The sequence below is a fragment of the Meleagris gallopavo genome, chromosome 21 (assembly GCF_000146605.3).
Source record: "Meleagris gallopavo isolate NT-WF06-2002-E0010 breed Aviagen turkey brand Nicholas breeding stock chromosome 21, Turkey_5.1, whole genome shotgun sequence".
Taxonomy (NCBI): domain Eukaryota; kingdom Metazoa; phylum Chordata; class Aves; order Galliformes; family Phasianidae; genus Meleagris; species Meleagris gallopavo.
Genome location: NC_015031.2, coordinates 1,305,975 through 1,333,765, shown reverse-complemented (window position 1 = coordinate 1,333,765; position 27,791 = coordinate 1,305,975). Strand labels below are relative to the sequence as shown.

Here is a 27,791-nt window from a genome sequence, read left to right as displayed (position 1 = left end):
ATCTGCGCGCCCCCGCACGGCCCACCCCCCTGCGGAGCGGAGGTCTCCCTGGCGCCCTCAAGCGGCCGAAAAGGGATTGGTGACGGAAAGACCGAGGGCTCGAGACCCCGGCCGGGCAACTCGGAGTTGGGGCGGGGACAGCAGCGGGGACAGTGCGGTGTGACTGTTTGCTGCCTTGGAGCCAGGTCCACAGTGCCGTGATAACATATACTTACTCACAGGCTCGCAGAATGGCTTGGAAGGAACCTAAAGACTACCCAATTCCAACCCCCTATCACAGAATCACAGAATGGCCAGGGTTGGAAGGGACCTCCAGGATCATGAAGCTCCAATCCCCCATCACCTGCAGGGCCACCAACCTCCACATTTAATTCTAGACCAGGTTGTCCAGGGCCCCACTCAACTTGGCCCTGAACCCCTCCAGGGATGGGGCATGCACAACCTCTCTGGGCAGCCTGTTCCAGCTCCTCACCACTCTCATAGTAAAGAGCATCCCCGACATCCAACCTAAATCTTCCCTCCCTCAACTTAAAACCATTTCCCCTTGTCCTGCTGTTATCTAGCATTTCCAAGAGTTGATTCTCCGCCTGTTTATAGGTTCCCTTTAGGTACTGAAAGGCTGCCATGAGGTCACCCCTCAGCCCTCTCTTCTCCAGGCTGAACGAGCCCAGCTCCCTCAGCCTGTCTTCACAGGGGAGGTGCTCCAGCCCCCTGATCATCTCTGTGTCTCTCCTCTGGACCCTCTCCAACAGCTCTCTGTCTTTCTTCTACTGAACAGGCATGGATGCTAACCACAGGATCAGGGTATACAAAATGTACATGCATTTGTGCCCCTGTATGTGTGCAGACATGCACATACCCGAATAGATATATACACACATATACAGATAACACATATATACACACATAAATGTATCCAAACGTATGTGCAATACACACATCTAGGGCAAACACTCCACCCTACAGCCCTGCAGCTACTGCAGGTAATGGGGCTCAGAGCAGGGACATCTCCCCCTGCAGTGGCACAGCCAAGCACTGACCCCAGGACTGACTGCCTGGCCGAGCGCAGGGAGAAAGGCTGAATTAGGACTTTTAGGTCAGAAACTCTTTTTGACCTACTTTTACTATGCAAATTTAGGGCAAAGCAGCTTGAGTGAGAAGCTGAGATTTTCCAGCGCAGGTAACAGACTGCTGTCACCTGAAGCCATCGTTGTGCCCATGCCAAATGGTACACAGAACCCACAGCATCATCACCAGGAATTCGGGACCGCAGCACCAAACCCCACACCCTGCAAACCTTACCCCAGCAGGGCACAAAGCAGACTGCAAGCAGATGAAAGTCTCACAGCTGTGCCAGGAGCTTTGGAGATTCGTCACCTTTCTCTGTTCCCTTCCCCTCCTTTTGAGTCACCGTCCCATGACAGCCCGCAGTGACAAAGTGCAGAAGGATCATTTCCCAAACCCAGTATTACGTGGGGCTGATGACTGCAACCTCCCATGATTTAGAGGAAGGAGGCAGATGGAAAACCCCTCTGCTCCAGACAAAACCATGGCTCTGTACAGCCCTCCTGCCCATAAGGATCATTCTGTGAGTTCCTGCAGACAGGAAAACTGCCCCAACATAACCAGCCCCAGGCAGGGAAATCCCAGAGAAGCACAGAAATGTAACTTTAAAATGCATTTTAATCTTCATGCAGCACAGCAGGGCTGCATGGGCTGTCAAAGTGATGGGGTCACATCCAGTGCCCATAGCATCCCTGCTCACTAACTCACCCCACCTATGACAAGGACTACTGAGAAATCTGAAGCTGAGCAGAAGTTGCCATGCATTGAATCGCAGCCTTGGACAGTAACAGTGTGTAACACCTTTATTTCTCAACCAAGAGCACCATGGGCTGCCCAAAGCAGCAGTTACGAGGAGGGAACATCACTGCAAGGATGTGATCCCAAGCCAATGCCAAGGATGGGAGAGTCCCACTAGTGGCAGAGGAGGGGACCTGCCTGCCCCATGCCAACCACACATGTGCCAAGAGAGCTCTCCAAGAACCCCACGCATGTTTTCTCACAAGGCAGAAAAACAGGAGCTGTTCTGTGTTGTGGGACTCAGAGGCAGTCTGTGCTCAGCGTCTGCATAGTTTTTTTTACAGCTCTTCCAGACCTTGACATTTGCTTTTCCATCCCCATCAGGGTCATGGTGTGGGTGTCACTGGCCTCTGTTCTTGCATATAATCGTTGCCAATATCCAGCTGCACCTGCATCCCCGTTGGCTGCAGCAGGAAACAGAAGAGCTCAACTCTGCTAAGCCTGCATGAGCTGCACCTGCCCCAAGACACAGCCCCCAGCTCCATCCCCTTGAGGACTTTTTTCTGCCAATGCCCTCATTTTATCTGGGTCTGCTGAATGAATGCAGTTTAGCACACTTTGCTCTGAGAAGACCCAGGTATTGTTATTGCCATTACTCAGCACAGGATCACATCTCTGCAGGTGTTTGAGCACCCTGGCATTGAGATGGGCATGGGGACACACTGACCCAGGTTGCAAGCAGTGCCTCTCATTTAACAGAATAAACTCGAGAGCTCAGGCTGCTGGCATCAGGTGCCTTTCTCAGTAGCACACATCTGCCACTCTCCCATTGCAGTGTGTCCCTCTGGGGAGGCTGACTCTGCATCCCACTGCTCCACACCCACACCTCCCTTTTCCATAGCCAGAGCCCACCTGGCGCGGTGACTTGGCCAAGCAGGCAGTGTGTGCAGTGCCCTCCTCCCACGGAGCTGCTCTGCCCTGCAGCAGCACACGGGTGCTGGGCACGAAGCTCCAGGAGCGGCCAAGTGCTGACTTGAGAGCGCTGGTGCTGTTGTCCCTTGTCACCTGGTTGGTCACCTGCCACGCACAAACACAGGCTGTGAAACTCAGTGAAACACCTGAGGTCACCGGGAGATGATGGCTATGTTGTCACTTGATGAAGCTCTTCCTTCCCCTCGGTGTCACCATGCCATCCCCTCCAACCAATCAGCCAAAGCAGCTGCACCAGGGGCTCCTAAACCACGGCAGGAAGGCTCACAGACAGCAGCACTCACCAACACCGCCACGCTGAATTCCTTGGCCAATGTCTTCAGCTCCCGGGCCAGTTGCATCATGATGGCCAAGCCTGGAGGCGAAGCAGGTGTTGAGGGGTGGAGGGCTCAACCCAAACAAGCGAGCAGCCCAGAGGCAGAATCATAGAATCACTCAGGTTGGAAGACCTCTTAGAAGATCAAGTCCAACCATTGACCCATCCCCAGCAGCCCATTGGTGACGCTGGACTTGTGTGAGCCTTATATACGGTGCTCACAAGCATCTTCACACCATTTCCAGCACGTTGCCATCAGCCTCCCCCCCCCACAGAGCAGCTCAGGGCTCACCCTCTGACTGCCGGCCACCCAGCAGCGGGGACAGCACGGCTGATACCGAATCAATGAGCACTGCCTTGAGCAGCCCCGCCGAGCTCTCCACCTGCAGAACAAAATCAACCGTGCAATACTGAGCAACATTTTTTAGAGGTGTTAAAGCTGCACTGAGGCTTGGATATCCCTGGGATGAGGTTGACACTTGTTAAGGAGAGGAACTTGGAGGCCTTACCTGTTGGGAGAGGCAGTCCCGCACCTCATGCAGGGCACGCAGCATCTCGTAGATGTCAAACACGCGGACCACCTGCACGCGCTGCAGGGCCTCCATCTGCCACACACAGCAGTGTCACACTGCAACCTGCAGTGCATGCACAGCATGCCCATGTCCCCCCTGCCCATGCCACAGAGCCAGGGGCCTTCATTTTTCCTGTATTTACCCCCACGCTATGAACACTCTTGTCCTCATTGCAATGATGGCAGCAGCACAGCAGAGCAAGCTCAAGGAGCAATGGGTAAGGGACTGAATCAGGCTTTCCCATTCTCCCCTAAGAATAGCACCCTGCCTCAGTAGGAATGGGCCCAGCAGAGTCCATGAAGACAACGGTGGGCTGATGCCCACACAAGCCAGAAAAACACAGAACTCACCTGCTCCTCCCTGTCCTCCACCCGGGCCTGGAGCATCTGGTAGAGGCGGGAGGCAGTGAACCCCCCCGTGGAGTCGAGGAAGACGACGTGCTGCCTGAGGCCGAGGGACACATTGGCCGCGATGCTGAGGCACACCTGGAGCAGTTTGGACCGGTCATCAGCTGCCCACCCGTGGCACAGTGAGAGCCTGCGGTGTCCCCAACCCCAGGCTCGGTCACCCCCTGCCCCACTCACCTGTGTCTTCCCACTGCCTGGTGCTCCTGCCAGCTCCGTCACCTCCCCGGTGTACAGCCCTGCGTCCAGCAGCTGGTCCAAGCTATGGGGTGAGCACAAGGTAGGATGTTCAATATGCATCCCACAAAACGGGGACAGTGCTCCCACATACCTGTACCTATCAGCCACTTCCCAAAGGCAGAAGCCATGAGCTCTGCTCCCACCCTCCAGCCCTGACTCTCCATACACCGTGGGCTGCAGCAGCTCTGCAGTGCAAGAGGACTATGCTGAGATGGGAAAGAGCCTGGGAGCCAGGTTTGAATATCTGGGGTTTTTCTGCATCCCCACTGTAACAAGCCAACAGGGAGACTGGAGAAAGAGTAATAAGCCTGGGCAACAAAGAGTAAGTCATCTCCTTGCCCAGCCTTGGGAAATCATCACTCCAAACTGTCCCAGATCCATAACTCTCTTCTCAAGGGGAAGGCTGAGGGCAGCACATTCTCTAGTCTAGAACTGAGACATACAGCCAATTCCAAGAGACCTGCAGGCTCTTGCAAGGACAACAACAGCAGTGTCATCCCTCAAGGGACAGAGACCAGCTGACTTCACAGCCACAGGACATGAAAAGTCACTTCTGCTCTCAATGGGCACAGCCAGGCTGGGGTTGGTGACAACTGCTGGAGACAAATGGGACAACACTGAGCACACTGGGGGCATCACCACATCACAGTTCACTGGGCACCCACCTGGGGCTGCCGGTCGGCAGGATGGCAGTGGAGCTCTTGAGCTCCTCATAGAGGTCTGCTCCATTGGTAGGGAAGGCTGAGAACTGGGCCAGCAGCACACGGCGCACAGCCACCAGCACCTGTTGGACAGTTTGTAAAGGGACTACGAAAGCCCACAGCCACCAACGTGCCCTGCAAAACGTCCTCCAGAAAAGCCCACCCAAGCAGGGAGCTGTGAGTGCCCGGCTTAGGGAAGATTCAGGGACAACCTGGTACCTTGTAAGACACGGAACAGTTCTGGGCAACATCCTCCAGATCCGATGACACAAAGTCCACCACTGCAAACGACACAGAAACAACAAGGGTGGAACGTGTGCTGATACCCCAAAGGGGCAGGAACCAACATCCCCCACCAAGTTACCGGTCCTGATGTTGTTTGCCCTGAGGAGTTGGATCATCTCTTCGGTGAGACCAGGACACAGCCCGGCCCGCAGGACCACCATGGCCCCGGCACCGTGGGACGGAGCGCTGCAGGGATGGAAGAAGAGAGACCTGTGGGGAGATGGGATGGGCACCCAAGGGCTACCATAGTGTACACGGGGGTACCACGGTGTGCCATGGGGACACGCATCCCGCAGCATCCCCATGGGGCCGCCCACACCGCAGTGATGCTGCGTGACCCCAAGTGGGTCCCTTTAGACCCGTCCCCAAACCACACACGCAGTCATCACCGTGCCCACGGGGCGAGCCCTCCCCAGCAGCCCCACGCGTGTTCGGGAACGCTCAGAGCCACGCAGAGCCACGCAGAGCCCGCACCTACGGGTGGTCGAGGGGTTCCTAAAATGCACCGGTACCGAACCTCATCCCATCCCATTCCATCCCCCTTCCTGCTTCCTGCGGGCTGCGGAAGGGCTGCCGGGCTCCGCACCCCCCCTAGCGGCCTGCTCACCCCGAAGGATGCTTCCAAAAATCGTCATCCTGCTTCTGGACAGCAATAGGAAGGGAATCGCAGCTGGGAGCTGGTCTCTGTAGTGGATGCCACTCACCAGCTTGATCTAAATGACCATCAGTGCAGGTGTCAGCAATGCTCCAGAGTCTATAAATATTGGAATCAAAAGTGTAGAGTAGGATAGGGTACAGTACAGTACAGTACAGTAGATGTTCTTCAGTAATCACAGAATTATAGCATAGCTCAGGTTGAAAAAGACCTTCAAGGTCATCAAGTCCAACCACAACCTAACCACACTACCCTGACTCTAACAACCCACCACTAAATCGTGTCCCAGAGCAAAGCCGAAGCCTTAGGCATCCTGTGCCCCTCTGAGCACAGCTCCTCTGAGCCCTGCATTGCCCCAGGGCTGCTGGATGCCTTGATGCTCCCTAGGGGTGATGGTCCCACAGAGCTGGCTGGCTCTTCCCATGACCTGATGTGAGCAAGTGGCTAGAAACACCAGAGATGATGACTGCCTGGGGCTGGCTTTTGGGCGGAGCTACTGGGGTGTGCAGGTGGGTTTGTGTGGTGGAAAATGAGGGTGCACTGGGGGGCTCTTTGCTGTCCCCAAAAGGGACACGTGGGGAAACCCAAAAGCTGATTCTCTCCACCTCTGCCTGACACTTGAATTTCCTCAGGAAAAATTTCCTTTTGCTTTCTCATCCTCCAGAGGGCCCCCAGCACCCACTGAGCTGCATGGAATAAGGGATGAAGGCACCGTTTTGGTACAAAACATGGCTTACTTGGCCAAGGAAGCTGGTTCCTGAGCGCTGTCAGGGGGAAGCTGCCCCTACTGAAAGCAGTGTATGGAAGGGGGTTCTGGTGCTTTCTCTCTACGGCTGTTCTGGAAGGTGCTGGCAGCTGCCAGACAGAACCACTTGTCCCTGTGCAGCTGTCTCATGCCTCCATAAATAGAAAGGGACAAGGCTCTGAGCACTAGGACGGGGGTCAGCCATGTGAACTGATTTGTTTATGGCACAAAGCCCTCCCATTCCCACTCCATTCCCCGTGCAGCTCTGCAGGTCATGGATGACAGGGATCCACCCAGTGGGTGGGAGCGCAGCATCCCCTCTTGGTGCCCAGGGCTGTTTGCCCTTACACACAGTGTCCCCCCACACGCTGGCTGGCGGTGGCCCCCAGCCCTATATAGCACAGGGGACAGGCAGTGGTGACAGGTGACAGTGACATGCAGCAGGAACTGCCAGCTCTTGCCCAAACTTGGAGTGGGAGGTGAGCTCTTTCCCGAGCCGTCTGGACTCTCCAGACTTTCTGAGCTCTTTTTTGTTGTTTTATTTCTATTCATTGGTCACTACAGACCTACAGCTGTGGAGGTCTACTGCTGAGGAGCCACAGCCTCAAGGAGCAGTTTGGTTTTCTGAGCACTTCAGAGTGGTAAGGTGTTTTTGTTCAGGGGTATTCAACTGGCAGCCCAAACCAGAAGGGGCACAAATTTCATGTTTTTCGTTAAAACTCCCAAGCAGCCTAAAATGTGTGGGTTTTTTTTTTCCTCTGCTCCCAGATGGAGGATCCCATCCAGCTGAAGGAGGAGGGCAACAAATATTTTCAAGCCAGCGACTATGAGAGAGCTGCTGAGAGCTACACAAAGGCCATGAAGCTCAACAAGGACAGGGCACTGCAGGCCGTGCTGTACCGCAACCGAGCAGCGTGCTTCCTGAAAAAGGTGAGGAAACCTTTGGGTCCCATCCCCATAGAGCTGAGCATGCTGGTTTGGCTCAGCAACCCCAAAGAGCTGCAGGCTTTTCCATTGCTGCCTGCAGGCTGTTGTTGTCTGACCCATACCAGACGTCCTCGTTTCCTTCCATCACCAATGAGATGGTACCCAAAGCTCCCTTCTTGCCTTCTGTAGGCTCCTATTGCTTTCACCAGGGTGCCCTGTTAGTGGGAACAGAGCTTGAGTTGCACCAGCAATGGGGTCACGCTCCACTGTCTCACTGCTGAATTGCTCTGCTCCTCTGGTTTTGCAGGAGGAATATGCCAAGGCAGCCTCGGATGCATCTAGAGGTAAGGAGAGGCTGTGTTTGTGTTCATCTGCTCCAGCCCACTCTCATATCTGCTTTTGGGGCACCGTGTTCTCATGGTTTGGTATCCCCTAACACACAAGTGCTGGAGAAGGTACGAAAGGAGATGCAGCAGTTTGGTGCATCAGTGCTGGTTTGGTACCAGTTCACTCTGAGATAACAATACCCATGTGTCCAGGAAATGTAGCCACTGTATATTATAGGATCGAAGCTGAAAAGACCTCTAAGATCACCCAGTCCAACCATCCACCCTTGGCTGTGATGGTTCTACACTATGCCCCTCAGTGTGACATTGACCCTTTTCTGGAACACCTCAGGGATGGTGACTCCACCACTCCCTGAGCAGTCTGTGCCAATGCATCACTGCTCTTTATGAGAAAAATTTGTTCCTAATATACAACCTGAAGCAGATGACAATTTACATGGGGGATTTTCAAGAAGCAGATTTTGATGCCCTGACTTTGGATCCCTTTCCCAGCTATTGACATCAATTCTTCGGACATCAAAGCTTTGTACCGGCGCAGCCAAGCTCTAGAAAAATTGGGAAAATTGGACCAAGCATTCAAAGATGCTCAGAAATGTGCTACCATGGAGCCCCGCAACAAGAACTTCCAGGAGACCCTGAGGCGCCTAGGGGCTGACATCCAGGAGAAGGTAAATCCTGGGGAGCAGTACCGGGCTGTGGACCTGGAGATGTGGCACTGAGGGACATGGTGGGGATGGGTTGAGGTTGGGTTTTGTGATTAGAGGTCTTTTCCAACCTTAATGATTCCATGATTCAATGGCTTTGTAGACATAGTGGGAATGGGTTGGGGTTTGACTAGATGATCTTGGTGGTCTTTTCCAACCATAATGAGTCATGATTCTATTGGGGTGAGCTGGGCAATCATACCTGCTTTCTGAGAAGTGATGCCCATGTTGTTATCCAGCTTGCTGTCTGCCATTTGGGGACTGTGGTTGTCTTGAAGTGCTAAAGGAAAATTGCTTCTTGGTTTTCTGATGCTGCGCACATTCTGTGTTGGCACAGCTGCGCATTCAGTTCTCCACGGACATGCGGGTGCAGAAGATGTTTGAAATCCTGCTGGATGAGAACAGTGAGAAAGAGAAGCGAGAGAGGGTGAGAATCTGGCATCACTCCTATGCTCAGGGAAGGTGGGCCCCAAAGTACCCAAACTGGGATCCAACCTGTCCATCTCTGCCACCTTCCCTGTATTTCCCTCCAGGTGCTGACTCATTTTTTTTATAGGGAGGATCTAACCTGACCTCCAGGTGCACCTGGAGAAGATGCTTGGGATCAGAGCTGGCGATCCCAAACATATCCCAGAGGTGTTCTGGAAGCTGTGCTGCTGACCTCTCCTCTCTCTCCCACCCAGGCTGCCAACAACCTCATAGTCCTGGGCCGGGAGGAAGCAGGCGCCGAGAGGATTTTCCAGAACAATGGGGTCAGCTTGCTGCTGCAGCTGATAGAAACCAAAAATGCTGAGCTGGTCCTAGCAGCCGTGAGGACACTTTCGGGCATGTGTACAGGACATAAGGCTCGGGTGAGCAGTTTGGGAAATTCACTGCTGTTGCCTTGTACCTGGAGAGTGAAAAATCACAGCTGTTCACAATGCGCTCATGCCCTCTGCTAACAGCTCTGCTCTCTCCTTTCGGGGTCAGGCCACTGCCATCCTCCATTACCTGGGCATTGACAACATCTGCTCGTGGATGTCGGTGGACAATGAGGAGATCTCCCTGGCTGTCTGCAACCTCCTGCAGACCATCACTGACTGCTTGCTGGGGCAGGGCAAGGAGGAGCACCACGGCAAGGAGGAGGCTCTCGTGCTAGGTAATGGCAGTCCTTGGTCTTGTTGGAGAAGCAAGGGAGCTGCTCCTCTAGCTTCAATAGCAATGTTGCAGCCATGTGATGGCTTTGACTGGTTTTCTCTGAGTTCACCAGCTTTCAAAGAAAGCTTCTCCTAACTGGCTGCTGATGCCTTGCTTCTGTATAGATACTAAAAAAGACTTGAAGATGATCACGATGCGTTTGCTGGATATGTTGGTCAGTAAGAACGTATCTGGGCAGGGACGAGACCGAGCTCTCAACCTCCTCAACAAGAACATACCAAGAAAGGACCCGAAGGACCATGACAACAGCAGGACCACTTTTGTCATTGACAATGGTGAGTTTTTCCTTTCATCCCTGCTCTAACTTGGGAAGTGCTCAATGCCACAAACCCATGAACAGAACATTCTTTTCAGTAAATCTCTTGGTAATTTCTTTGTCTGAAGATGATGTGATCAGGCTATAATAAGTGAATGGCAACTCAGCTGGCTGTTTCATTGCAAAAACCCAGCAAACAGCATCCTGAGTTTTGGACAGGCCCTCTCTCCTCTAGCAGCCGTATCACTTCATTGTTTCCAGGCTTAAAAAAGATACTGAAAGTGGTGGGTCAGATTCCTGAGATGCCTGGCTGTCTTCCGCTGACAGAGAACACCCAGCTGACTGCCTCCATCCTCCTCAACAAGCTCTACGATGATCTGCGCTGCGACCCCGAGCGTGACAACTACCGTGTGATCTGTGAGGAGTACATCAAGTGAGTGGGTGGGCTCGTTGCAGGGCTAAAGAAAGCCTTCGGGCTTTCTTAGATGCCAAACTGAGGCCTGTGGAGTTAAGGATTTGCCTGAGATCCTGCAGGATTTTTGAGCATGGAACCTCATGTATTCCTACCAGGTGGATTACAATCTTTGCATGGATTTGTGCTTGGCAGTGTCCCAAATACCTATATATTTTGCTAATGGTGCTCAGCCCAGCAGAGAAATCATAGAATATCCCAAGTTGGAAGTGACCCACAGGGATCACTAAGTCCACCTCCTGGCTCCACACCACTCAAAAATCAACCCCTATCCTCTTAAAACAAAACTGCTCACTAATTCCTACTCCACAAGGAGCTACTCAAGGGAATGAGAACACTGAGCAACAACTGTATGCTCACTCTATCTGTCCCGTGCAGGAGCAAAATTGACCCACAGAACATGGACAAGACACTCCACGCCATCCAGATGGTGTCTGGAGTTCTGCAAGGGCCCTTTGACTTGGGCAACAAGCTGCTTGGCATGAAGGGGGTGATGGAGATGATGGTTGCCCTGTGTGGGTCCGAGAGGGAGATCGACCAGCTGGTGGCTGTGGAAGCCCTCATTCACGCTTCCACCAAGCTGAGCCGGGCCACTTTCATCATCTCTAATGGAATAACACTCCTGAAGGAGATCTACAAGAAGACGAAGAATGAGAAGATCAAAATCCGAGCCCTAGTGGTAAGGATGCCAGCCCCTTTGTCACCTCCTTAACCCTGGGTTTGGGAAAGGGAGGAAGTGCTGGGGACGTGTGGGGTTGCTCATCACAGCTCAGGATGGCTTCTGGTGCTTTCCTTACAAAGGAAGATGCAGACCAGAAAAAACACAGGTATTACTGATAACCTTGAGGGCAAAACTGCTTAATTTTCCACTAAATACATCCAATAAGGGCACAACATCTGAATTTCCTGTGCTACAAGCTGAAAAGTCTACTGGGCTTTTGGATGTTTCCTCTTAGACTTGACTTCAAATACTGGATTAGGCTGACTTTGGGCAGAAACACTAGAGAATTAATGAATTATTAAATTCCTCCTCAGGGTCTCTGTAAGCTGGGCTCAGCAGGAGGGACAGACTATGGGCTGCGGCAATTTGCTGAGGGCTCCACAGAGAAGCTTGCCAGGCAGTGCCGGAAGTGAGTTGTACCTTGGCTTTAGTTCTGTTATTCCTGACTCTGCAAAACATAACGTGCTCCTCCCTGGCCACACATCACCTGCTGTGGAAATGCCTGCAGGGAGAATCATAGAATCAAAGAATCATTAGGGTTGGAGAAGACCTCTAAGATCCCTAAGTTCAAACTTAACCCATCCCACCATGCCCACTGACCACGTCCCTCAGTGCCACATCTCCACAGTTCTTGAATACCTCCATGGATGGTGACTCCTCCACCTTCCCAGGCAGCCCTGCGCCACTGCATTACCACTCTTTTGAAGAAGTTTTTCCTAATATCCAACCTGAAAACCTCCCCTGGAGCAATTTGAGGCCGTTCCCTCTTGTCCTACTGAAAGAAAAGTTTTTGTCCTGAGGGACCCATAGGGAGTTGTAGTAGAACCCAAGTGCAGGCTCAAGCCTGAAATGTTCTCAGCACATTTGTTCTTCCTTCCTCTCTTTCCAAAGAAATCAGTCCTGGCTCCTGAGATAAATGTAGATTTCTCTCTTCCAGGTGGTTGTGCAACACCAGCATTGATGCCCGCACCAGGAAGTGGGCTGTGGAAGGACTGGCATATCTGACCCTTGATGCAGACGTGAAAGATGACTTTGTGGAAGATGAGCAAGCCCTGCAAGCTATGTTTGAGTTAGCCAAGGTTCCACCCCCTTACCGTGTTCTCTCATCCCTCTTGTAGCATCAGACTCTCCAGAGTAACACTATCCCTAAGCAGGAGCAGTTCTGACCCCAAACTCTCACCTCTAGTTTAGAAGAAGTTCAGTTTTGTATGTGCTGCTGAGATATCCAAAACTTGTTATCAACAGATAAGAGCAGAAGTTTGCTCTTAACCTTTACTGCCAGCAACTGTAATAGGTGTTACCACATGAAAACCAAAGGCATGAAGGTTCTGACACCATCTGTTGGGACTGTGTCCTGTTTGACCATAAACTTCATTTTTTCCTTCACCTGGGAATAAGCCAGTGAGCACTTCAACTCGGACTTTTATTTCTCTGTGCAGACAAGTGACAAGACTATCCTGTATTCTGTGGCTTCTGCGCTGGTGAACTGCACCAACAGCTACGATACAAAGGAGCTGGTCCCAGAGCTGGTGCAACTGGCCAAATTCTCCAAGCAGCATGTGCCTGAGGAGCATCCCAAGGTAGGCTGTGTGTGGCCAGGAGGTGCTCAGGTCTGAAGATTTTAGATGTTAGGTGAAAGTTCCATACTCAGAGGGGGATGATGCAATGAACAGGCTGTGTATGCCCCATCCCAGGAGATGCCTAGGGCCAGACTGGATGCAGCCCTGGACAGATGAGCTGGTAGGGGGCAACGAGCCCATGGGGGCTTGGAACTATGTGATACTGAAGATCGCTTCCCAGTCCATTCTGTGATGATTTTCTTTGGTGTATTCATTGTCACAGCCACCAGGTCTCCTGGTTCCCAGCCTATCAGGCTGAAACTGCTTTGCTCTCCAGCAGGATGGCAGCTGCTAGGGGCTGATTCCTTTGCCATGTCCTCCCCTCTGCAGGACAAGAAGGATTTTGTCGTGAAGCGAGTGAAGCGGCTGCTAAAAGCTGGCGTTGTCTCAGCCCTGGCCTGCATGGTGAAAGCTGACAGTGCCATACTGACAGACCAGAGCAAGGAGCTCATTGCCAGGTGCCTGCTGGGCTGCTGGGCTTTACCTGGGATAGAGTTAATTGCAAAGCCTTTGTCCTGTCCCGTGAGGGATGTGGGTTATTGCTGTTCCAGTGAGTGATGCTGTGTTTTTGCAGGGTGTTCCTTGCGTTATGTGATGACCCCAAGGACCGTGGGACCATTGTTGCTCAAGGTGGTGGAAAGGTGATTCCTCTTCTACCTGCAGCCCGGCCTGACATGCATTAAATGTCTGTTGGGATCCTGCAGTGAGGGGAGGTGGCATTTAATGCTTTCCTGTGTGTTAGGCCCTGATACCTCTGGCTGTGGAAGGCACAGATGTTGGCAAGATAAAAGCTTCTCATGCTCTGGCAAAAATTGCTGCTATCTCCAATCCAGACATAGCGTTCCCAGGAGAGAGGGTAAGTTTTAAAATAAAAAAGAGAGGTGAAAAACCACTTGTTTTGCTGCTTTTTTTTTTTTTTTTTTCAAATGAAAATCACCAATATCTGAGAGCTGGAAAAGTAGTGATACCTCTTGTTCTCAGGTGTACGAGGTGGTGAGGCCCCTCGTCAGCTTGCTGAACACTGAGAGAGATGGCCTCCAGAACTATGAGGCTCTCCTGGGACTCACTAATTTTTCAGGAAGAAGTGATAAGCTTAGGTGAGTGCCGCTGCTTTTTGGGCTTCTTCCTTGCCCAGCTGCTTTATCGGGAGTGAATCTGAATTTTACTTCAATGCTTTTCTCATAGATTTGGGAAGAGTGGTTAATTTGAGCTGCCTTTGGCAGAGCTATAAAGGTCTCTGAACAAAAAGATTCATAAAATATCCAGTAAAAAGTGTTTTTCCTCTGGAAAGAGGAAAAATAGCATGAATTCAATTTGCATTAGGTAAGGAATAAACCATGTATCATGAGTCCTTGTGCTGTGGGCAGATTTATTTCAAGCCCCCCATGTCTCTCACCTGTCTGCAGTTAATGTTTTAGGTTGATTATTAGGTCAAGAGAAAATGGTTTCAAACTAACGTAGGGCAGATTTAGGTTGGATGTAATGAAGAAGTTTTTACAATGAGGGCGGTGAGGCACCACATAGACTGCTGAGAGTAGAGATGATGCCAGTCCCTGCAGACCCCCAGGGTCAGGCTGGAGGGCTGCGAGCACTGATGGAGCTGTGGGTGTCCCTGTGCACTGCAGGCAGTAGGACCAGATGGCCTCTGGGGGTCCCTTTGAACTCCAGCCATTCTACGATTATCACATCTCATGATGTGTTTCGATTCCTCTTCAACACAGGATGAAAATAGTCAAAGAAAGGGCACTGCCAGACATTGAAAACTATATGTTTGAGAACCATGACCAACTCCGACAGGCAGCCACGGAATGCATGTGCAACCTGGTGGTCAGCAAGGAGGTAACTGCACCTCAGGTCTGGCTGCATGCAGCAGCTGCTGAGCCACCTTGATGGTGCATTCACACTGCGCTGTCTCTGGATTCTGTGACTTTTTTTCAGGTTCAGGAGCGGTTTGTGGCTGATGGAAATGACCGGCTGAAGCTGGTGGTGTTACTGTGTGGTGAGGATGATGAGAAGGTCCAGAAAGCAGCAGCAGGAGCCCTAGCCATGCTTACAGCAGCACAAAAGAAACTCTGCTCAAAGATGACTGAAGTGGTAAGACCATAAGCCTAATTACCAACAGCGTAGGCATAACCTTGAATGCTTCTCTTAAGGAAGATGTAGTCCATCAGTTGTCCAGTGAGGAACTTAGAGTGCAGGCTCCTTGTTCATCCCACAGAAAGTAAAGCAACTTTTCTTAAGCCAGCTTCCAAGGCTTCATCTTAGAGATGAAACCATTAATCTATAGCTATTCTTCAAGCGAAGCCCAGCATATAAGCTGTCAGGCAAGGTTAGGTTAGTAATGCAATATTACGCCCTTAAAACTTGGTTGAGGTATTCTTCAGACCAGTACTAACAACATTTCCCTTCCTTGAAGACCACCCAGTGGCTTGAAATCCTGCAGAGGCTCTGCTTGCATGATAACATGGAAGTGCAGCACCGTGGACTGGTCATCGCTTTCAATTTAATCAGTGCCAGCAAAGAGCTGGCAAAGAAATTGGTGGAGTCAGAGCTCCTGGAGATCCTGACGTTTGTTGGCAAGCAAGAAGATGACCCCAAGAAGCAGCATGTAATTAATGCAGCACGTGACTGTCTCACAAAGTGCATGGATTACGGGCTGATCAAACCTCTCTCTCGAGCGTGAGGAAATGGAAAGTACTGAAAAGGGCTGGGTGGGGGAAAAAAACTCACTGAGAAATGTGAAAAACAGAGCCATGAAGAAAACCCCATCACCAAAACAAGGAATGGAGCTTGGGGAGAGTTTTGAGGGATTGGTGTTTGGAAAAGGGGGCATTTGCATCAAATTTAGAAGGCATCCATCTGAGCCCAAGATGGTGTAAATCCGTTTACTGCCCCCATTCAGTTTTACAACCATTCACAGCTCCTGGTACCACGATAGCACCAGGTTTAATTGCCTCCCATCCAGTGGTCAGAAAATAAATTGTGTGCTTTTCTTTGTATTTTTAAATGGCTTTAAGCGGTGTGCCAGTGTGTCAGAGTGGTGGATGAACTCTTAATAAATTCATTACTTTGCTCCATGTAGAATCTCTGCTGCTTTGCTTTAATCAAGCAAATGAATGGTCGAGGGCAATACTCAGTTGCAAAGTTACAATATACAGAGCAACCTAGAGTAATCAGTTTGTTGCACAAGCTAATTCACACCAGTTTCAAAATATCTAACAACACTCAAATGAACGTGCAAGGATGTGAAAATCAGCTAGATGAAGAGGCAGCACTAATGAGATAAGCTGAGGTTTACACCAGGAGCCCACAGAGGGCCCAACAGGGAATACTGAAAACATCTGATGAAGGAAGAACAAGAAGCCACCAGTTGGCAATCACGTTACAATTTTATTGTACAAACATCCGCAATCAAGCATAGATTCTCTATGCGTGCTATGCATATCACAAATAAGACATCCCTGCTTTAGTCTGCAGCAGGAGAACAGAAATCTAAGTGCACAGTAAATACGATACTCTGCAGTGATCTGAAAGTACATTAAAATATTTCTGATCATAGTACATGTTAGTGACATTCCTGTGATAAGCATGGCATGATTAAGCGACTGACATGTGGAAGACAAGAAGGGAATCGTGCAGATAGTCTTCCCTAGTTAATGACTACGGAAAAAAGGAAGGTGCCTCCAGCTTCCAGAAGTAAGAGAAGCAAGAATGTTTGTGCTAATAGATTTGACAGTCTGAGGCAAGTTTACTTCAAGGCTAATTCCAGATGGGTACTGTGTCTTATTTTAACTATATCTAACATAATCATTGGTGTCTTGTAATCATAAAGGGACCAGCTGAGCCGCAGGCCATTCTGTAGTGGAAAACAATATGAAAGTCCACGGCTTGTTTTCAACCAGCCTTCAATTTTAGATATCCAGTTTTAGGAATTTTGGATCTGTTCTCTGAAGGGACTTTGCAATTAAGAGTTTTGCCTAACTGGCATGTCTAAAACCAAGACAGAAGTACTAGCGATACCTAAGGTCAGAATTGCAAAGCTGGTACAACAACTAGGTGGTTCTAACCCATAGTGACTTGCTGAAGTTGAGTGGGAAGTTATCTTGTTAATGCTTTTTCTGTGTGTATTAGTTAAAACAGAAGGACAGAATGGACAGAAGGCTTCATTTTCTACTTCCCTGGGTATCTGAGTTTGTTTTTTTTCTTTTTTTTTTAATTAAAAAGGGCTTTCAATTCTGGATGCCTGAGCTGTCCAGTAGTTTTTTTTCTGAGCAGTACTATTGGAAACAGCTCACTCTTATACCATATCCCAGTGCTCACGTAACAAGTGCATATTTAAATTAGCTCTGGATGCTACAGATACTAATATATTATTTAAAACTTCATGTTGTGTGGGAAGGGGATAAGGAATAATAGCAAACACAATCATTCTTTCTAAGCCAGAGAAACGACGGAAGCTGTCTAGAATAGTGTACTCCTCTAGCCCTTCATCCATTTGTCTTGGTAATATATTTAACTTACTCAATGCTTTACTCAGTATTCCACTGTATGCCTGTACTTCGTCACTGTTGTAGCACAGAATAGCTATATCTTTCTCAGAGTAACCACTTTTAAGATAATTATGACAATGCTTTGCCACATACTCTGCTATTTCATTTCTGACTTTCATATCTACTATTTTAAAGTAGCCTTTGACACCATGAGCACATGTGGCTGTATGTAACAACCTCCGTAAACGTGCTTGTGGAATACCTACAGTAGGATTCTCTACAATCTCTTCCATTGTATTCTTTAGATAGCAATAAATACTGTTAGCATTACGAACCACCTTGGTTAGCATCTCCACAGGATCATGCTGTCTTGGTTCTGGAAGACCAGTGGAGAAGCAGTGAGTTGTCTGCAAGTAGTCCAAGAAAATCCACAGAAAGCCAGGCTCAGAGAGCTCTGGTGATGAAGTCAAAGCCAATGCCTTTTGATACCAATCACCATTCTCATCTCGGAAATTCTGTGCTTCATCAATTATTATGTGCTTCACGTAACTATAGCTGTTCTTCAAAAAGGCTACTCTTGTCACAGCTTGGCAGATGTTCTTCTTTCTACAAGAAATGCAAGTGGATTTAAAACAGTCTCTGTGCATGGTAAACTACTAGTTATACTTGATGAGAACAAAATAATGCCAATGGTATTTTAATTACATTTATTAGTAGATATTAGGGATGTCAAGATTAAAAAATGAGCCTTACTAAAAATACATTCCAAGTACATATTTTGAAAGCTGCAATGGTGATGAACACCTAGCACACAAAATCTAATCGGTGCTCAGCTATTTTAAAAACCGTTGGTCAAATAACATGTTGAAAAAATAACAGGAGTAAAGACTTACCTCACAAAGTCTTTCAGAGGTTTGTTCTCACATATGTAAAGAACCTCCTGTTGTTTGCATTTAAACATATTCCTTATTTTCTCTATGACTTTGAGGGCCACAACAGTTTTTCCTGTTCCCGGTAGACCATAAACATACAGCCTCTTAGTTTTGTGGAGATTTTCTGACAGCAGCTGGTATTGTTCAATGGTCAAGAGGTTCAAAACCTCAAAGCCAACAGAGTCACTCAAGAAAGATCTGAAATTCAGTAAAACTATGATGAGAGAATGCAAGAGGTTTTTCAAGTTGATGCTGTTGATTAAGCCGTAGTTTTGAGGATACAGTTTTTGAACATTCACATCCCATTCTTCTCCATAGCTAAAGCTGCGAGGCAAAGTCAGTAGCTTTGGTATTACACACAGTTTGTGAGTATAACCTCCGGTATTGACTAATTTCTTCTTCAGCATCCAGGCTGTGCGTCTTGAGTAGTGAAATAAAGCCTCAGAGGGATGTTTACATACTGTATAGAGGATAGGTGGCCTACCCTTGGCTGCTAGGAGAACATCACAGATTATGCCTTGGTTTTCTGACAAGCCAACCTCAACAGCCCAGCTTCTAGAAAATATCACAACTCCTTCAAAAACATCCTTCAGCTGTTCATCCATTAAACTCTTCAGGCCTTGGTGCTCTTGGAAGAGATCTTTAATGAGTTTTTCTGGAGTATATATTAGGCTGTGGGATTTCACTATCAATGCAGAACACAAGAAGTAGTTGGTGTTAATATAAAGTATAAAAATCCAGCCCTCTAAAATGATGCTGAGAGGATTAATACTGGTGGAAGACCATAAATACAGATCCTAGCTGCCTGAAAGCCCTTTTCATGCATTTCTAGATATTTTTTTTTTTTTTAAATACTGAGTTATCTGATGATGCATTATTTACATTTCCTACTAAAATACTAAAGATGCCAGCACAGGGTCAGCTTATTCCTGCCATGCTTAGGTAAACCAGCCTAGCAGACAGATTAACAAACAGCTCAATAGAAAAGTCCCTGGACACCTGGCTGATCTTGTAGTGCCACAGAAATTCTGCTCTTTTCCCAGGCTCTGTCATTTTACATATTTTGGGCTGATTCCAAGTGAACCTACCCTACTATCTTCCCCACTTCTCAATAGACTGTGAAAAACTGGCACAGCTGTGCTCTCTGTCCCCAGAGATGTTCAGCTAGCTGAGCTCCATCATGTATACATGTCGATATCAGTCCTTGGGGAAGGGGCACCAACCTGTGGATGCAGTGTTGCCATCAGATCTGCAAACCATTTCCACCTCCCTCACCTGTTTAAATACTTTCTTCAAACTCCTTGATCATATCCTTGGGATTCATTTTGTAGACCTATCAGTCAGTGAAAGCAATGCGTATACCTACTTGGAAACAGTTGCTCACAAAGATCATCCAGGTTGTCAAGGCCCTGGTGTGAGTAAACTGACTTGGCACAGGGTGGCCCCTCTGTCACACTAAGCTCTAGCTTAAAGGTCTCAGAAAATTCTGATAGATCTGGAAAAGAGAAATGAAAACACAATATAGCATGAGCTGTTGCTGCCCCTTAGTGCAAGGTGTACAAACCATCCTCACGCTGGTTTTAAACCTTTTATTCTTACTTAAAATAACAAATGTGATAAATAAACAGGAGGAGAGGACAACAGCTGATTAGCAGTGAATAGACTCCAGTTATAGATCATGGAGTTATTCTTGGTCTTCTTGTCTCTTTAACTTCTGTTGTGATCTCTAGTTCTATTAGTGATACTCCTTTCATTGCCCAAGAACTGGCCAATGAACAATCTCTGTCTACAGCTTTCTGCCTGCCAGGCTGGTAGCAACACTGGAGAGAGACCCTAAGAGGCAGGAGGACCAAGACAGTTTGGACCAAATCCAACCTAAAGAAAACCAAAGGAAATACCAAAATCAGGAGTGGATTATTCTGAGTTTTATGGACCTGGATCAGCAGAGATCATCCACGAAGCCCATTCATTTGCTTTCAGTCTCCTGATAGTGCCTCCGTCGAACAGCCATGACTGCGGATCTTCTGAAAACACTACACAAGTAAATGGTTCAACCTTCACAGCACAGACATAGCCATAGTGCTCTACAGCCTCATTATACACTTTGAAGATTTTGTATTCATGCGTTATCTGGTGTTCATATCCACTTTTGCAGAAATGGAAGATGGTTAATTTTTCCTGATAAACAGAATCAATTAGGTTTCTTAGATTTTCAAGGCCCTCATCATCACTTTTGAACCCCTGTACCACCCTGTTATCATCCACACCAATCCACAAATACCCGCCACATGCATTTGCAAATCCAGAGATGTAGTGAGGTAATATCTCTTTAACACGAGTGAAAAATTTTTCAGTGGAAAAGTGCTTAAATTCTATGTTCCCTGACTCTGTGAAATTCAATGTCTCTCCACACTGCAGCTGATCCCTATTAAACAATTCAGCAGCAGTGTTATTTATAATATGCATATCTTCTTCAGCAGCCATTGTCGTCTTTTTTTTAGCAGGTGCTCTTGTGCTATGTTCTGCCCTAGCTTTATTTTGCTTTTCTTCAAGGAAAAACAAAGCTTCAGTAGGGGTCATGTGGGAAAGAGAAGCACCACTTCTTGTATACAACCCACTACTGAGGCTACAGATACGTGGCTTTGCAGAACTAGAGGTTGAGGATATCTTTTCGCTGTTCCATGTCTTAATAAAAATCAAAAGGTAGTTATCCTGCTGTTCAAAGTCCAGGTATTTTGTCAAATCCGGAAATAAAAGAAGAGAACGAAAAATATCTTGTAAATCCAGTCCGATCTCATCTCTCTGAAAGTCGTAGTTTTCATTTTCTATCTCTGCTTTTACCACACCTCCTCCAGAGTTTAGCAAGGCACACACTGCAGAGGCAAGGATGTGTTTTTGATCTTGTTTTGAATTTTTTGGCATCTTTTTTCTTGCTTTCTCACCAAAAGTTATTTTTCCAACACACAAAACTATTTCAGGATACTGTGTTGCTGCATCAACCCAGACCAGCCGCTGCAGCTGATGGTCCTCATGAGCCATTTTGTGCCTGGAACAATTGTTTAAAGAAAAAACTGCTTACCATTTATGTCAAAACATCACACTTCCAAATGCTCTCAAAAAAAAAAAAAAAAAAACCACATTAGCTTAACAGCAGCTACTCTCCAAACAGCAAATACAGAGATGAGAGGTGAAACAAATTGTAATAATTTGTTCTCCCAAATGGGTCCCAACCTTTGGTTTCTGGGAGTTTTTGTGCTTTTCCCATGCTACTTCCCCTACTCAGAGTACAGCAGCCTGCAACAACCCAGAGCAGCAGCACCCACTGCAGCGCAGCACGGAGCTCCTGCCACTTCCAAAACAGAGAGCTTGCCTGAAATCCACAGGCCGCCATCTCTCTCCTCTCTTATATCCAGTCTCAGCCTCCTCCCTGTTATATGGAAGCCATTTCTCCTTGTCCCATCACATAGACTCTAAGAGACCATCTCCTTTCTCACAGCCCCTTTAGATACTGGAAGAAATCACAAGCGAGCAACTGTTAGTTTAACTATTGTACCAAGTCATGGACATACTTTTCCTTTCAAAGCACTGATAGGTTAGTTTTTATTTCTTGCATCATTTGCAGTACTTATTTCCCTCTTGTTATTCAGAGGAATACAAAAGCTCATAGCTCCCTTTTCGAAAGAAAAAGCTGCTACGCAATGGCCTCACAAGGCGGGCCCGCCCCTCAACCGCGCAAGGCGGGAAACGCTCGCGTCGGCGCCTCGCCTTCCTATTGGCGAGCTCCTGAGTCAGTAAGTAGAACCGCGTGTTGCCATTGGATGTGAACCGGCGGGGGGGCGGGACGACGCTGTGAGTTCCTGCTGTGCGCGTGGGGTCTGGGTGAGTGGAGCGCTGAGGGGAGCGGGGGAAGGAAGGGCTGCAGAGGGGGTGCGGGGCTTGGGAGGCGACTGGGGGGACTCAGGGGAAGGGATCAGGGCCTGGCTGGCAGGGATGAGTGCGTGGAGATGGGAACTGCAGTTCAGATGGGTGGCTTGGGGGGGAATTAAGATAGGCCTGGGGGCCCTTGGATGGCTGCTGCGGGGTTCTTTGACAGGGTTTTCATCCGCTGTTCAGCCTGGTGCTGGGCCTTTCTGGCACCTCAGCTCATGGTTACTGTATCTCACCTGCAAAGCATGCTTTAGCCCCTTATCTGTAATAGTAGGCACTGCTAAGGGGATAGAACATGCTGCACCTGTAGATGAGTAACATAAGCCACCTCCTTCTACCTGTTGCACTCCTGTGTGTGAGGTGGAGTTTTAATTAAGTTTGAAGCCAATGGAGCAGCAGTAAAAGGGGTCTTTGTGTGCAGCAGGAGACACATGTTCGTTGAGCAGCAGTGTTTAGGAAGAAGAAATTGAGAGCTTTTCCTTCTCCATTTCTCATTTGGCTTTGTCACACATGCAGCTGAACACACAAGCTCTATGAAGGAGTGAAAGCCAGCACACTGATGGCACAAAGTACCACCTCTACAGCACTGCCATGTCAGGGAGTTGAGTATAAATAACGAGCAGGTAGACTGACAGTTATATACAGAAGGAAAAGTCAACTCACCCAGCTAGTGAAGGGGCTCTCTGGCTATGCAGCACTCCTTCTCAAACAGCAGTCTAAGTCCAAAAGATGTTCTCCTTTCTCTAGCTGGCCCTTATATACACTTCTCTGGGTCCACCCCTTCTGGTCACGTGGGGAGCACAGGTGCAATTTGTGCTCCCTGGGCCAGCGACAACCCTTTGTTAGGTGTTCAGTCACTACGTCAACCCTTGGGCTGACACGGTGGTGTTTTGTTTTCATTTGTTTTACTTCCTTTCTTCTTTTCTAGAAGCAAACAAGCATCTGGAACTAGAACTTATCTGTCCTAATTTCTGGCCTGGGAGCAAATTTCTTGTTGAACGGAAACAGATTTGCCCAAAGCAATGATGAGTGAAGTATTCTCTGAACTGGTATTGCTGAGACTTTTTGTCTTTGCTCTGACCAGGGCATGATCACGTAATCTTCTCTCTGAGCTTATTTAGGCTAAGCTCTTCTAGAGCAAACAACTTTGCTGCTACTTGAAATCCAAAAAAAATAGTGAGGAAAAAAACATAGGTTTTTTTTTAGCAGTAGAAAAAATATTGATTTGAAAACTGGGTTGTACAAATAGCTGTTTAGATTTGCGTATCTTGCTGCAATATCAGATTTAGTACAGAGCCTTGCAGTGAGAGAGGTTTCTTGGCTTTTCTCCTATGTGTGACATGGCTTTCAGATCTCCAGGTGCTACAGCCTCTGTATCCTCTGCACTTGTAAATGCAATGTAGACTCTGTAAAATGGAGTTTGACATTTTTTCCGGTAAAGAACTTATTAGCAGTTCTTTACCAGAAAAAATCTCATCAGCCCTATTATCATCTAGTGATTACTAGCACTGATGCAGTGAACAGCATTTCTAGTCGTGAGCTCTGTTGTCAGGAGTGGCTCTGGTGCTCTGCTCTCATGCTGTCTGTTGGGTGTGAGATGGAGAGGAGCTGGTGAAGAAGTCATTCAGCTGCTTCTCTTCTGGTAGGGCTGAGGATGTTGAAATGCAGCTATTAGAGAAAGAATATGCCTAATGTAGTATTCCTCTAAGCTCTTCATTGGAGATGGTTTTTATTACATGTGGATTTTCAGAAAGAAAATTACTGACGAGGTTTCAAATGACTTCTCTGATGTCATGAGACCCTCTAAAAGATTACCTGGATTCTTAGGTACCTATTGAGGTAACCAGAAACAGTGACACCCAGAATGCCTGGTAGGTGCTGAGGGGGTTTTAATTTCTATTTTCGAAAACACAGCAACTTTTCACTGACACCTGATTCAGTAGTTAGGAATTAGTGATGGGCTGTACTGATCTGAATCCATGGGACTGCAGAGGGATGAAGTGCAGCCCTTTCGGGGAGGAGAAGAGCTTGAGCTAATCAAACAAGTACAAAAAAAGATACGGGGCCACTGTAATGCAGTTTTTTATTCTCTTCCAGGTTTTGGTGCCAGCTTTATGTTCATTTCTCTCTGCTTGTGGAGAAGGAAGCTTCTATGGGGGATGTATCTAGGAGTACAGTTACAGTGATTCTCTTCTAAGGAGAAGGCATGTCGTTTCTGATGAGGAAGTGTGGAAGGCAACTCAATTGTTAGTGCTTTCTCTCTTTCTCTCTTTCTCTAGATTTGCTAAGAATGTGGCTTAGCTTTGCTGGGTGTTCTAAAACAGATTTGCAAAGACAAATTCCGACAATGCTGTGTTGTGCAATTCCAGTGCCACTGCTAATGTTGATGTAATTGTATTAATAATATCATGCACTGAGGATGCTTTGGTTGTGACCATAGACCTCACAGTTCATATTTAAACTCAAAGGTTGGTTTAATAAAGCTGATGGTCCTTTACAAATAAATTTGTCTGTCTTTAGACCTTATGGCAATTATAACACAGTGGAAAAGCAGATAAAATGTAATTCACATTAGTTTCACAGCTTTGTTTTAGAGCAACAAACCTGAACAGATATTAATTTGTCTGTTAAGGACAGGCCAGTCAGAAGCAGTCAAATTCAAGTTGATATTCTTCAGCGACCTGCAGGAACGTTAAACATCTACCAGGTAACTGCTAGCCTGTCACTGCTTAATGGGCTTGATGTTAGTCAGATAGGCATTAAAGAGCTATTTAACATTCAAAAGAGTAATTACAGCTGTTCAGACCTGGGAGACTCAGATGTGGGTGATTCTTTGCAGGAAGGATGGTGCAGAGTTTGCCCATGTAATTTGTGCAGCAAGTTTTGCTTCACGTCTCAGAATCACAGAATGGCCAGGGTTGGAAGGGACCTCAAGGATCATGAGTCTCCAACGCCCCACCACAGCCAGGGCCACCAACCTCCCCGTTTCATACTAGACCAGGCTGCCCAAAGCCCCATCCAACCTGGCCTTGAACACCTCCAGGGATGGGGCATCCAAAAATGTCCTAAAATTTCAAAGTAATAGTTAATTCAGAGACATTAAAGATTCCCAGCACACGAAACACTAATCTTGTACCCACAACCCTCATCTGCAAAGATGAATCGCCAGCAAACTTTTTCCAATCATCAAAAATTTATTTGGTTTCTTGATCAAGAAAGAATTTTGCTTTATAAAAGCAGGTAACAACAGAATCAGAGACTTATTTAACAATTAATCAATTGGCACAGCTGCTGCTTTAAGTTGGTTTGTCATTTTGTCATTTCTCTCCCTTGTAGAGAAAAGGTATCCTCCCTCTTCTATCCCTGCCTATATTTCAACTCTTGTTTCTATAAAGAGTCAGAGGTTTTAATTTAGAACTGTTGGTGGGAATTAAGGACATCATTCAGAGGTGAGTAGGAGCAGACCTCCACATGCAGCTCGAACCTTGGGCCCCTTTCCTTCGTTACTTTCTCCCCTTCTTTTGAGGGAGTCACAGAGCAGCGTTCAGCTGCCCAGCAGTGCAGCACCACACTGAATACCCAGCCGCTATCCTCAGAGATCTCTGACGCACAGCGCAGCTCTTTCAGCTCTCAGGAGAGTACAGTTTGACAAGGTGCTGGAGCTCTGTGGCATAGCCTGTGATTGGGCAGCGCTGGTGAGTCTTCACATAATTGTACACACAGCGGTAGCAAAACACAAAGCCGGACGTGGACAGGGCTGTGGCATTGACTCGGATTTTGTGGCACAGAGGGCACACTGTCTTCAGTTTGGGTAAGAGAGCTGAGCCCACCCCGTGGTCCAGATGCACAGGGGGTGGAGGAGTAGGGAGCGCTGTCAGAGATTTGATAGTTTCTTGGTTTTCAGAGGAGTACCACCAGTCCAGGAACTGGAGGAAGAACACACATACAGACAGCCCGGTGGACAGCGAGAAGGCGATGCCACCCAAAGCTTTCCTCACTGCTGACTGCACTCGTGTTTTAATGCTGCAGCAGGGAGAGAAGATATGGAGAAATAATTAGTACTGTGCATTAGTCCATCTGCAAACTGAGAAAGAGTTGGGGAGAAAAGCACTGCTTTTTACAGCTTAACACTAAGCTGTGACATCAGGGCATCTGGTGTTGGTAACAAAGTATCTGCTAGGATGTTTTTCTCAGGTCTTTGTAGGCTAAGAAAGCCTCAGGTCATGCGCCAACTAAATTAGAAGAGTTTGGATTGAAGGGGCTGAGACCATAGATCATTTCGCTCATGGATCATCCTTTTACAGAACATTAAGCATGCTTATGTCTTAGTTGCAGCTCACAAAAAAGTAACTAAGTTTCCATCCTCTTAGCAGAATTGTTGCAGTCAACTTTCCTTTTTAGAAACATGTAGGTAACAGAACAGGATGGAGGTTAGAATGTAAAAAAACCAATCAATTTTATTACCAGTAAATCCTGTGAAGCTAATCCCTGCTACGTGTTTCCACATTTTCACTACTTATATTCCTTCCAGAGCGTGTTTTGAGAGAAGGAAACTTAATCTTGAAGGTCAGTAACACTCTGGAATGCAGCTGCTGACATACCTGTGTGTTTGACTCGAGGCTGCTACAGGAAGTTTCTTCTCCAGGGCCTGGATATCCTCTGCAGTCAGTCTCACCAGGCGAACGCCAGCCAGCCGCAGCAAGGGGGAATGATGCTGAGCCTTCCCAAGGATGTAGCACAATTGCTGGATCAGAAACCAGCCCTCCCAGGCCATGTTTACAAAAGGGTAGGCAGCTAGAAAGGCTCGGTAAAAACGCTTCCAGGAGGATGATGGAGGATGGATGGAGTACTCATCCTCTTCCCTAAGGCTGGACACGAGCTTCTCTAGCTTTCCTTTTAGGTAAGGAACGAGAATCAGCAACAGGAGAGACTTCCAGTGCTGCTTCTTTGGCAGGCCAGCAGTGGCCAAAGGTTGCTGTTTGCAATCTCCTGTCGGTATCCTCTTTAAGCTATAAAAGTTCTCAGAAAAGGAGGCACTGCACCTGGCCAAGTAGTGCTGCTGGAGCAGAAAATCCAGAAGGACATAGATCTCATCAAACCTGCGCCAGAGGAGGCCGTACCGGCCAGGATTAGACTCAGCAAGCACCTGCAGTGAAAGAGACAGCAGGGATGGATCTGGGAGTGCTGTGAGTTATGCCAAAGCTGCTCTGGTAGCTTATGAGAATCACAGAATCGTTAAGGTTGTAAGAGGCCTTTCAGGTCCCCAAGTCCAACCCCAGCCCACCGCGCCCACTGACCACAGCCCTCAGTGCCACACCTCCATGGTTCTGGAACACCTGCAGGTCAGACTCCCCCCAGCCCCGGGGCAGCTGTGCTGAGAGGCAGCGGAGGTGAGGCCCGGGGGGTTTCCTGCCCTGAACTCCCTCCCTTCAGGCCCTTACCTTGACCAGGTGCAGTAGGGCGGGCTTCACGGCCGCCATCAGCCTGT

At 48.1% G+C, this 27,791-nt stretch overlaps 4 protein-coding genes and 1 non-coding gene across 9 annotated transcripts; 2 read left to right on the top strand and 3 right to left on the bottom strand.

The window, feature by feature from the left end:
- Window positions 1–1,850: 1,850 nt before the first annotated feature.
- On the bottom strand, window positions 1,851–5,891 carry RAD51D (RAD51 paralog D). Of its 4 annotated transcripts, none has more exons than XM_010721755.3 (11): window positions 5,786–5,891; window positions 5,391–5,521; window positions 5,246–5,307; window positions 4,991–5,109; window positions 4,266–4,347; window positions 4,032–4,166; window positions 3,619–3,714; window positions 3,402–3,492; window positions 3,078–3,148; window positions 2,716–2,880; window positions 1,851–2,267 (listed from the first exon to the last, which is right to left on the bottom strand). In XM_010721755.3, exons 2-11 carry the CDS (start codon window positions 5,470–5,472, stop codon window positions 2,190–2,192), a joined length of 981 nt encoding a protein of 326 aa, XP_010720057.1. In that variant the 5' UTR covers window positions 5,473–5,521; window positions 5,786–5,891; the 3' UTR covers window positions 1,851–2,189. The 4 variants fall into 4 exon arrangements, with proteins under 4 accessions (XP_010720057.1, XP_010720058.1, XP_019477448.1 ...); XM_010721756.3 differs by having other exon boundaries at window positions 5,391–5,497; window positions 5,786–5,884; XM_019621903.2 differs by having other exon boundaries at window positions 5,391–5,497; window positions 5,790–5,863.
- Window positions 5,892–6,963: 1,072 nt separating this feature from the next.
- On the top strand, window positions 6,964–16,031 carry UNC45B (unc-45 myosin chaperone B). Of its 2 annotated transcripts, XM_010721754.3 has the most exons (21): window positions 6,964–7,190; window positions 7,276–7,352; window positions 7,480–7,641; window positions 7,946–7,982; window positions 8,478–8,653; window positions 9,027–9,116; window positions 9,373–9,540; window positions 9,659–9,827; window positions 9,991–10,161; window positions 10,404–10,575; window positions 10,993–11,293; window positions 11,650–11,744; window positions 12,273–12,414; window positions 12,775–12,915; window positions 13,285–13,412; window positions 13,529–13,595; window positions 13,697–13,810; window positions 13,936–14,051; window positions 14,676–14,793; window positions 14,893–15,048; window positions 15,371–16,031. In XM_010721754.3, the coding sequence occupies exons 3-21, from the start codon at window positions 7,480–7,482 to the stop codon at window positions 15,635–15,637; spliced, it is 2,790 nt and encodes a 929-aa protein (XP_010720056.1). In that variant the 5' UTR covers window positions 6,964–7,190; window positions 7,276–7,352; the 3' UTR covers window positions 15,638–16,031. The 2 variants fall into 2 exon arrangements, with proteins under 2 accessions (XP_010720056.1, XP_031412268.1); XM_031556408.1 differs by lacking the exon at window positions 6,964–7,190 and having other exon boundaries at window positions 7,195–7,352.
- Window positions 16,032–16,331: 300 nt separating this feature from the next.
- LOC100548822 (schlafen family member 13-like) lies at window positions 16,332–24,230 on the bottom strand. The gene is made up of 5 exons (XM_010721751.3): window positions 22,967–24,230; window positions 20,311–21,422; window positions 19,743–19,871; window positions 18,338–19,061; window positions 16,332–18,050 (listed from the first exon to the last, which is right to left on the bottom strand). The coding sequence occupies exons 2-5, from the start codon at window positions 21,413–21,415 to the stop codon at window positions 17,252–17,254; spliced, it is 2,757 nt and encodes a 918-aa protein (XP_010720053.1). The 5' UTR covers window positions 21,416–21,422; window positions 22,967–24,230; the 3' UTR covers window positions 16,332–17,251.
- On the top strand, window positions 23,321–23,418 carry LOC116217365. Its single transcript, XR_004161822.1, has one exon. It is a non-coding gene; the product is annotated as a Z30 small nucleolar RNA (small nucleolar RNA).
- A 1,233-nt stretch (window positions 24,231–25,463) lies between the features above and the next one.
- On the bottom strand, window positions 25,464–27,785 carry PEX12 (peroxisomal biogenesis factor 12). The gene is made up of 3 exons (XM_010721752.3): window positions 27,745–27,785; window positions 26,905–27,449; window positions 25,464–26,326 (listed from the first exon to the last, which is right to left on the bottom strand). The coding sequence occupies exons 1-3, from the start codon at window positions 27,781–27,783 to the stop codon at window positions 25,927–25,929; spliced, it is 984 nt and encodes a 327-aa protein (XP_010720054.1). The 5' UTR covers window positions 27,784–27,785; the 3' UTR covers window positions 25,464–25,926.
- Between the last annotated feature and the right edge of the window lie 6 nt (window positions 27,786–27,791).